Consider the following 9,634-nt stretch of genomic DNA (forward strand, 5'->3'; position numbering starts at 1 on the left):
TAATACTTCAGAACAAAATTAAAAGTTTCACTAATGATGCTTAGGCATTGTAATCTTCATTTTCAGTAGTGATAAGTTTTCAATTCCAGTTCAACCTCTTGTACTCATTTCCAATTATTTGTACTTTATTAGTTAATCCGTAAAATGGATCTTTTCCACTATCCCATTTTCATAGCCCATGTGATCTTTGTCTCTTTATTCAATTATATCAATTTGTCTTTTTATATATAACTGTGTCAGTATCTTAATTTCCCCTTTGTTAAGCCCATGTGAAACGCTTCTTCTCCATTCAATTTATGTGTGGTTCTAATCCAGTGTTTGTCATAGCCCATGTGATCTTTGTCTCATAATATTCAGTTATTTCTAAAGAAGAATTACAAATTAGTTCACTATAAATAAACACCATTCTTTCATTTATTTTACACACAAACACATAAATCGTTTGCAGTTATTATTAGAAAAACTCACTCTATCTTAAATTTCTTACGTAGAAAATGAATTCAAACAGTTTCAACTTAAGCTCAACCGATTCCTCTTCATCTTCATCTAACTCGGATGATGAGGGAAGGGAGCTTAGAGTTCAACAATGTAATGAAGTGTGTCTTATGATACAACACGTAATGCATGAGTACATTCCACCAATTATTCAAGCTGCCACTCAGCAACGCCGACGCAAATCTACTGAGCCCCGAAAGGATAGGGGACGCGAAGAAGGTCATGCACGGTTATACAATGACTATTTCGCGGAAGTCCCAGTTAATCCAAGTTCCTTGTTCCGGCGCCGGTTTCGAATGCGTAAACATGTGTTTGAGCGCCTTCTTAACGCAGTGACCCAACATGACCCTTGGTTTCAACAAAGGCGAGATGCGGCAGGTCGTCTTGGGTTGTCTCCACTTCAAAAGTGCACTGCGGCCGTTAGACAACTAGCTTACCGGTGTGCTTCAGACGATTGTGATGAGTATGTCCGTATAAGTGAGGCTACTTCACGATTGGCACTCCAAAAGTTTACAGAAGGTGTCATCAACCAGTTCGGTGATCAGTACCTACGCCGTCCAAACATTGCAGATATGGAAAGATTGCTACGTATTGGGGAAGAACGTGGATTTCCTGGCATGATAGGCAGCATTGATTGTATGCACTGGGAGTGGAAGAACTGTCCACACGCATGGAAGGGGCAGTATCAAGGAAGAGCAGGAGTTGCAACTCTCGTACTGGAGGCAGTTGCGGACAGAGATCTATGGATATGGCATTCGTTCTTTGGGATGCCAGGTAGCTGCAACGATATTAATGTGCTTCATCGATCCCCTGTGTTCGAAGACGTCTTAGAGGGTCGAACACCTGCTGTGAACTTCGTAGTCAATGGTCATCATTATACGAATGGGTATTATCTTACTGATGGAATCTATCCTAGATGAGCTACATTTGTGAAATCTATTACGAGTCCACAAGCTCGTAAGGATCGTTTATTCGCAAAACACCAGGAAGCTGCAAGGAAAGACGTTGAACGCGCATTTGGGGTCCTTCAAGCTCGTTTTTCCATTATTAAAAAGCCGTCTTTGGCGTGGGATACCGATATACTCCACAATATCATGCTCGCCTGCATCATAATACATAATATGATCGTTGAAGATGAACGAGAGACGTATCAAAATAACGTTAATACCAATGAGTTTATGAATGCTGGAGGCAACGCTAATGAGGACACTACCGAGTACCGTACTGATCGTATTGTGGATATCGGCTTATACTTGACTCGTAGAACAGAGATTGAGGATCAACAGACTCATTTGCAGCTAAAAAACGACTTGGTCGCACATATATGGAATAAATTTGGTAACAACGAGAACTTACGCAATTAGGTTTATAACAAATGGTTATCCCTAAGGACATCTTACAAAACGATGTGTAGTAGTTCCTTTTTTGTTTTTAAAAATGTACTTGATTATAGTTGTAGTACTGTAATCACGATTTGTACCTCTTTTTTTTTTTTTTTTAATTATGTTAATTAAAATTAGCTGCGTTGTTGTTTAAAAATATTGATCACAAGAATTAGTTTTTAAAAAATCTGATAAAAAAACGCGATAATTTCTTAATTAGTAATCACGATTAAAAAATTAAATGTGTCAATTAATTACATTGACATAGAGTTAATAAATTATAATTATGAATTAAATAGATTATATTTACAAAAATAAAATAAGGTGGGGTAGGGAGTATTGATGATGAACCATTGTTTAGTGTTCATTGTTAAGAGTGAATATTGTAAATGGTTTATTGGGTTGATGTGGATGAGAGAGAAATGATGATAGTGACCCATGAACCATTTTTTTTTGTTCACCAATAATGATGCCCTAAGGTCTGCCCTGTCCCATAATTAGACGATCGTATAAAGACTCAACTCATTTATTTATTAGACGGATCTAAGACATTAATAACTGTGGCGGGTCATGGGTCATGGCTTTTAATAGGGATCCAACGCATCCAAACCATTGAACTGCTCTACTAAAGCGCATTCGCCGTTCTCCATTGAAGCGCAGTTGCCGTTCTCCGTTGAATCTAGTTCTTGTATCCCCCATTGAAGCAGCTTCTGAGGTAAGTTGTTTTATTTGTTATCATCATATCAAATATCCCTAAAATTATGAGATAATTGAATCAAAATTTGGTTGCTAATGTATTGCACAACACTAATGTTAGGATTCAACTATGAAATCAGAGCTCTTTTCCTCAGGGACGGGCCTGTAGGTACCCATTTTTAGCAGCCCCGAGTGTATCTGTTGAGGGCCAAATTGTTGAGTTGACATGTATACTTAAGGAAACCATGTTCTTTAACTCGATTCAGAGGTTTTACAAATATGGTCGGTCTAAATGCTTAACTTGGTGTTTCCATCAACTTTGTTCTTCAAGACTTGTGTCACCTCATGAAGTAATTAATGCCAGAATTGGTTGTTCTAATTTCAGCCCAGCCTTTACCATCTATTCACATTATTCTCAAATAAATCGTACCAGCTTATTGTGGTATTCTTCAAAGCCACATAGACCTTTTTCAGGAGCTTATAGACAACGGGTTAATAGAAGGCTTAGACCAGCTAGAAAGCCTGTGCTTAACGAGGTTAAGTTCAATAAGGCTGTATCCCAACTGCCTGCAAGGTTTAATGCTGATGATTTGCACGGTGCCATTGCCTTGGAAGATGATCCTTTGGTGTGTTTAGAACTTTTTAATTGGGCGTCAAAACAACATAGGTTTAAGCATAGCGTGAATACCTACCACATTACCGTCCAGAAGCTTGGGGTTGGCGGGATGATTGAGGAAATGTATGATGTTGTCGATCAGTTCCTTGCCCTTCCTCATTTTGGCTCAGAGGCTTTGTACAATACTATTATTTACTATTACACTCAAGCCAGGAAGCTGAGCAGAGCTATTACTGTGTTCAAACATATGAAGAAGGCCAAAGATTCAGATTGCAGGCCATCTATGAGGACTTACAACCTTTTGTTTGCTGCATTTCTTAGCCGTAGAAGAGATACATACATCAATCACTGGTATATGGGTACTATGGAGTGTCTTTTCAAGCAAATGATCAATGATAAAATTGAGCCTGACATTTTCGCCCTCAATTCAATGATACAAGGATATGTGCTTTCTAATCATGTCAATGAGGCCTTAAGGATATTTCATCAGATGGGTGTTGTTTATACTTGTGTCCCCAATGCACTCACTTATGATTACCTTATCTATGGACTATGTGCTCAAACCAGGACAAAAAATGCCAGGGAGTTATTTTTTCAGATGAAGGAAAAAGGGTTTGTTGCTAGCGCTAAAACATACAACTCTCTTGTGAGTTCTTTGGCACTTGGTGGTGAGATTGAGGAAGCTCTGAGTTATTTGTGGGAGATGACTGAAAAGCACAAGGTTGATCTAATTACTTATAAGACTCTTCTGGATGAGTATTGCCGAAAAGGAAGAGCTGAAGAGGCATTTAGGTTATTGAAAGAGTTTCAGGAGAAACACATTGTTGATGGACCTACCTACAAAAAGCTACTATGTGTTCTTAAAGAGGACTTTGCACATAGCAGGAATGGATTCCAATAGTGTGAAGAATAGTTTTTAACATCAATTAGACAAGTCGTCTAGAGGTCTGCTGGGCTTATTGTTGGGGTTCATACTGTGCTAGAACTTGTATATTCCTGGGGTTTGAATTGAAGCTTCAGTAGGAGTAGGTGTTGCACTAGCAAACCACTCTTTTAAGCTTCTTTATTGTGCGCAGTTGGTTGTTTTACCTTTACTTTCTACAGTGAACTCCTAACTACTATGCCCTTTATTTGGTCAGTTTCTTGAACGTTAGTACTCTGAAAATGGTTATCTGCTGCTTCTGCAGAGATTCCATGTCCTCTATCATATCACTGAGATATGACTTACAGCGTGTAATTTGACAGATTATATGCTGTTTCAGCTTGGTCTGACAAACAGGGAGTTGGCTTAGCCCTTCATGTGGTTTTCAATATATTTGCATATGAGCTGCTTGCTATCTGGCAACAGCCATGACAAGAACATATTCCGAGAATCGGCCAATTTGCTTACTTTGCTGATATATAGTTAAGTAGACCTTCCACTAGCCTTTTTGAAGAGCATCGGAAAGTTTTTCTAAGAAGCATCTAAAGACTTAAAGAGGGATCAGCTATTCAGCATGTGTAAAGAGAGCCCAAAGTGACATCAATGTAATACTTTGTATTTTTGAAATATACTGTTAAAAAATGCGATTCATTGTATTTTTAAAGGTAGCTATTAGCTAATAATGTTTTGGTTTGGGATGATTTGAATTCTTAACGATTACTTGTGAGGTTTTGGATTAAAAGGTTGTGCACTCTCTGAACTTTATTAAACAAAAAATTAATTGCTCGATCATTTTAAGTGTGCTTTTTTCATCTAAAAATTTACACATTATCTTTTGTTCTCTTTTAAGTTTAGTTGATGCTAGAAAATAGTTAATTTAATTACGAAGTACTCATACTATTTGTATACAATCTTTTGTTCCCCATAGATTTTTAGTCAAATAACGTCCAAGATTGCTCGTATAAAATCGATGGTCATAATTATAATACTTATACAAGGCTACATAGCCAAATGCACGATCTAAGTATGACCAATTGCCTCGTCAAGTAGCACGGGTACATTCTAGTAAATTTAAATTAAGAGCTCCTCCCTCTCACTGTTCTTATCAAGTGAACTGCCTGAGCACATCTCTTCTCTGCAAAGGTATATCTTTTTCTCTCCTCAATTTCCAATAATCTGCAAATTTAAATAATCTGCTTTAATAATAATACTATGTTATTACCTGTAACCACTGGTCATTCAATCAATTGCTTGATCAAAGTAGTATTCTTTTTTTGACAAGATCAAAGTAGTGTTCTTAAATCATGATTAGTGGATAATAAGCAATACAAAACAACGTTTTATGTACACATGCAACGCTCGATTAGTGGGATAAGTAAAGCTACTTGAATGAGGGTAACATCATAGATTATGATTGTAGTGTGAAAAAGATAGTGAAAAGATTGTGATTATGAAATGGGGTTTTCTGGGTGCAGTTTGATTTGGTTGGTTAAAATGTAATTAATGAGCATTGTAGATTTGTAGGGGACGCCTAGAAGGTGTTTGTTAAAATGCCTGAATGACTTTCTATGGGATAAAGTATAATGAACTTGGTTAAAGTTTTGGTCTGCCTTTCGCTTTTATCGCGTGGGGATGGTAAGTCTTTTGGGTATAAGCACATGGGTTCCTTTTATAGAGCTATGAGTAACCTAGTCTTAACTCTCAATTATGAGAAGATTAATTAAGAACTTCGTTTGAAGTTTTTGTAGAAGTAGATTTTGTAGAGCTGGCATATGATTAAGAGGCATAAGTGGTTAGCTTGGAACATTACAATATCAGATGGAATCGAGGAGAGGGTCTTGGTAACCTTCTTCTAACAAATATCTAGGTTGAAGAAGTGTAATATACGCATCATCTTTAGTTCCAGTTAAGCCTATTTACAGACCATTGAAAAAATTATGGAAGGGGGTTACCAAGACCAAGACACGACTCTAGGCATAGAAGCCTTTGTAGGTATGTAGTAATGTAAGGGGGTTACTAAGACCAAATGACCATCTAGTATCAATGGTTTTTATCTGTGTTTGATGAAGAATGTGCATGTAACTTATGTCCTAAAGGTGTAACTTTTCCCTGAGGCAACTATTTAACAACATACTTTGAAATTAAGTTAGTTTGTAAAAGAACTGAAAAGAATTTGAATATAATGCTAGAATTAGGTGGTTTATGCTCGGAAAAAATATAATTTTTTTTTTTTTTTTTTTTTTAACATATATCTAGCTTACTTGTTGGCCCATGGATGATTCTTCTTTTGTCCTTAGTCTCCTTACCTGTATACCTTTGCTTCTTTCTGTTTGGCAGGTAATGGAACTAGGTGCAACAAACATTGATCACAATCAGCAAGACGAGTATGTATTGCTGAACCTTGACGCTGTTTGTGGCCAACTCGACATTCCTCCAAATGAGCCATACATTCTATCTGTATGTTATTTCTCGTGGACAGTTATTACCTGTCTCAAATTTATTGTCTTGCTTCCGGATGACATTGATTTTAAGAGATATCCTCTCAGGAAAATAGTAAAAGAAAATTGGGTAAAAAAGAAAATTGGGTAAAATGCTAGTACAATGGGATAGTAAATACTTTTTCCAATTCATATTTGAAAGTGAGCTAATTTGGTGATTTCTGTGCTCTTCGGTTCATTTTTAAGGCAATAAACATGCTTATTTTGTGGTTCATTTCATATTAGCTACATCGTCTACATGTAGATTTTTTCAATAAGAATTGTCCATGTTTTGCTCTTTTCTTTACCCTTATCATCATGATTAGTGTAGCTCATTGCCATGTCAGTTTCTAAGAGGCCTTGCCAACTAGGTTGCACAAGAACGGGTACTGACACGGATACAGATATGAAACGGATACGGAAAAATGTCTATATCAAAATAAGGGACACGGGTACGGGATGTTGAAATTCATATAATATATATTTTTTTTAAAAATTGACCATATATTTGTCATTCCGTCCTCTCATTAGATCATATTGTATCATATTAACAATGAACTATATATGAAGGCACCCATATTATTTAACAATTACCTTATTTATCTTACTTTACTTAAATTTTCTCATTACAAAAAAGTTAAACAGTCCATGTCATGATAGGATACGATCCGAGACGTATCGTCATGTGTCCCACGAGTGTCGGTGTCTGACACGGTGTCCGACACGGACACGGCAGTTGGATGAAGTGTCCATGTATCCTAGCTTGCCAATACTCATCTACCATGCACATTAGATACTATAAACAATGAATCAAATTTAAGTCCTCAATTTGGTTAATTTTCTCATTTATGTTCGATAGCACTCTCTTATATTATTCGCCTCTTGAATTAAAATAATCATCACTGTAAAAAAAAGCGTAAGTTTCTCCTATCAGAAATTATTTAGAGGTTATGAAACTGTTTCACAAAATATCTTTCCTTTATTTTATACAGTAAAAATCAGAATTATGGATATCATAATTCTATCCGCAATCCATAATCCATATAAACATGATGTTTATCCTGCGGTAACATGGTATTTGACATGGTAATTGGACCTTTTGCTATTGCATTTGGGACAAGTTGGTTAGTAGTAATCACTTCTGGGACAACTATGTAATAGGTATTGATTAGTAACTCCATTTCTTCTTTGCCTTGAACCTGACAAGTATAAAATAATATTGCAGGGTTTTGATACAGCCAACCCCATCTTGACCATTGGGGACAAACTGAAGCTGGTGAGCTCATGGCCTTTTTGTTAGTTGTAACATTATGTCTTCTTTTTTGTCTTGTTTTATCTGAAATTATCAAAGAATTTTCAACTTTTAAAAAGAGAAGATTCATGACAGAAAGATTTCTCTGATTAGCCCAAGTTGGATAAAAGCCCTGATTCTGATTGTCAACAATTTCAACAGGGTTTCTAGAAGTTTTGACTTATTTTTGGTCTTCCAAGATTGTATCGTACCTCCAATTTTTTTGTAGATAATTCTACTTCTATGTTTTAGGAATTTATTGTTCTGTCAAGTGTAAGGAATTCGAAGAACTAGTCATAACTTTTGGAAACATGAAGGAGGGGGTGAGGGGTAAGTTATTGTACTAATTCTGCCAAGTGGATAAACGTTTGTAAATGTTTCTTTGACTGATAACATTCGGTCATGGGGTGATAGGGAAGGGGGTGGGGGGTTAAGGTGCTTATTGAAACCAAAAACTAAAAACCAAGTTGAAACAATTTATTTTTGAATATATGTGGAGCACTGGAGTAGTGATCTGGAATGCAAACTCATTTAGGATGTGTCTAGCTCAACAAAAGATGTAGGTTTTTTGAGGAGGCGGGATCTGGGAATTAATGTGTTTTAAAGAGGATTCAAAAAGTTTTTTTAATGCTCCTGAAGCTCCTACTAAATTGGAGCATAATTGTCTCTGTGATAAGATATTGGGGCATTAGCTATTGGAAGTGACAAAGTGATGGTGTAAGACTGGATGCTTTCTATGTCTGAGCTCGACCTACAGCAAGACTTGTATTGGCATTAAAATCTTGCTGTTTTAATGAGGAGTTTGTTCTTATACTATCATCTTGTATGCACATAGGAGAATATGAAGAAACTATTGGAACATGCTTAATCTTTTCAGAGAAGGGTGTGTGGTTTTCACTTTTCTATTAAATCATAAAGATAGGAATCAAACTTATAACTCAGAAGTGTCACAACCAAATACCAGAGGGGCTATATTCCAATCAATCTGTTGAAGATATCACATATACTGATTTTTATCTTTACTCCATTAAAGGAGATAAGGAATGTAGATTTGTTTGTGCACCTATAAGTTTAGCTAACACATGCTTAGAAAAATTGTGTTTGTTAGGCTTGCTGATAATTTTTCAAGATACAAGTGGCAACTAGGTTGTTTGGATTAGGATAATTCTGCTTGGGACCCTTGGGTAATGAGTCATTCAACTTGGTTCCGGGTCTATGGTCTATTGTCAATCACCATAATAAGATAGATTGATAAATGTTAAAACCTGTAAATTATCATGCCATTCGGGTCAAAATCATGTAACCTGATAGACTGATACTGGTAGTGTAGGCCGATTTATGTATGGAGTGAATAGCATGAGTGCTTCTGGATAAGTATATAACTCAAGCAATCGTTGTCATGAAACTATGAAAGTAGTAGATCCATTTTTTTGTAGGCAGTGTCTCCATATTCAATCAATTAACATGATTTAATTTCCAATTATCACAATTCACCTGTAAATTTCTTCTGTTGTTGGCAGAAAGGGCGTCTTTAGTTCATGAAGAAACAGGATCCTCAGAAGGTAACCTTTTCAAGGGAACGTGTATAATTGACCCAAATCAAGGTCCATCAAAGCAAATCAAGCCTGTAACATTGCTCCATAAAATTCTGACGTTCAGATTACTGTTAGAAGCTGATGGGCAAAATTTAGTAGACAATTCAGATAATCTTCTAGGGCAGGAAGGGAATCAGAATTGTGAGAGCTAGGAAAGAAT

General features: G+C 36.4%; 2 protein-coding genes across 2 annotated transcripts; both read left to right on the plus strand.

The window, feature by feature from the left end:
- Positions 1 to 494: 494 nt before the first annotated feature.
- Positions 495 to 1,859, plus strand: LOC110693306 (putative nuclease HARBI1). The gene is made up of 2 exons (XM_021870463.1): positions 495 to 1,381; positions 1,442 to 1,859. Exons 1-2 carry the CDS (start codon positions 495 to 497, stop codon positions 1,857 to 1,859), a joined length of 1,305 nt encoding a protein of 434 aa, XP_021726155.1.
- A 600-nt stretch (positions 1,860 to 2,459) lies between these two features.
- LOC110693251 (pentatricopeptide repeat-containing protein At2g27800, mitochondrial-like) lies at positions 2,460 to 4,896 on the plus strand. The gene is made up of 2 exons (XM_021870405.1): positions 2,460 to 2,592; positions 2,695 to 4,896. The coding sequence occupies exon 2, from the start codon at positions 2,819 to 2,821 to the stop codon at positions 4,088 to 4,090; it is 1,272 nt and encodes a 423-aa protein (XP_021726097.1). The 5' UTR covers positions 2,460 to 2,592; positions 2,695 to 2,818; the 3' UTR covers positions 4,091 to 4,896.
- Positions 4,897 to 9,634: the final 4,738 nt, after the last annotated feature.

The sequence above is a fragment of the Chenopodium quinoa genome, unplaced genomic scaffold (assembly GCF_001683475.1).
Source record: "Chenopodium quinoa cultivar QQ74 unplaced genomic scaffold, ASM168347v1, whole genome shotgun sequence".
NCBI lineage: Eukaryota > Viridiplantae > Streptophyta > Magnoliopsida > Caryophyllales > Amaranthaceae > Chenopodium > Chenopodium quinoa.

What these genes read in the sequence shown, in the direction of transcription:
- LOC110693306 (XM_021870463.1), top strand. Translation starts at nt 495, where the DNA reads ATGAATTCAAACAGTTTCAACTTAAGCTCAACCGATTCCTCTTCATCT. An exon ending in GGTCATCATTATACGAATGG is followed by an intron (nt 1,382 to 1,441) that starts GTATTATCTTAC and finishes ATCTATTACGAG; the next exon opens with TCCACAAGCTCGTAAGGATC.
- LOC110693251 (XM_021870405.1), top strand. Translation starts at nt 2,819, where the DNA reads ATGTTCTTTAACTCGATTCAGAGGTTTTACAAATATGGTCGGTCTAAA.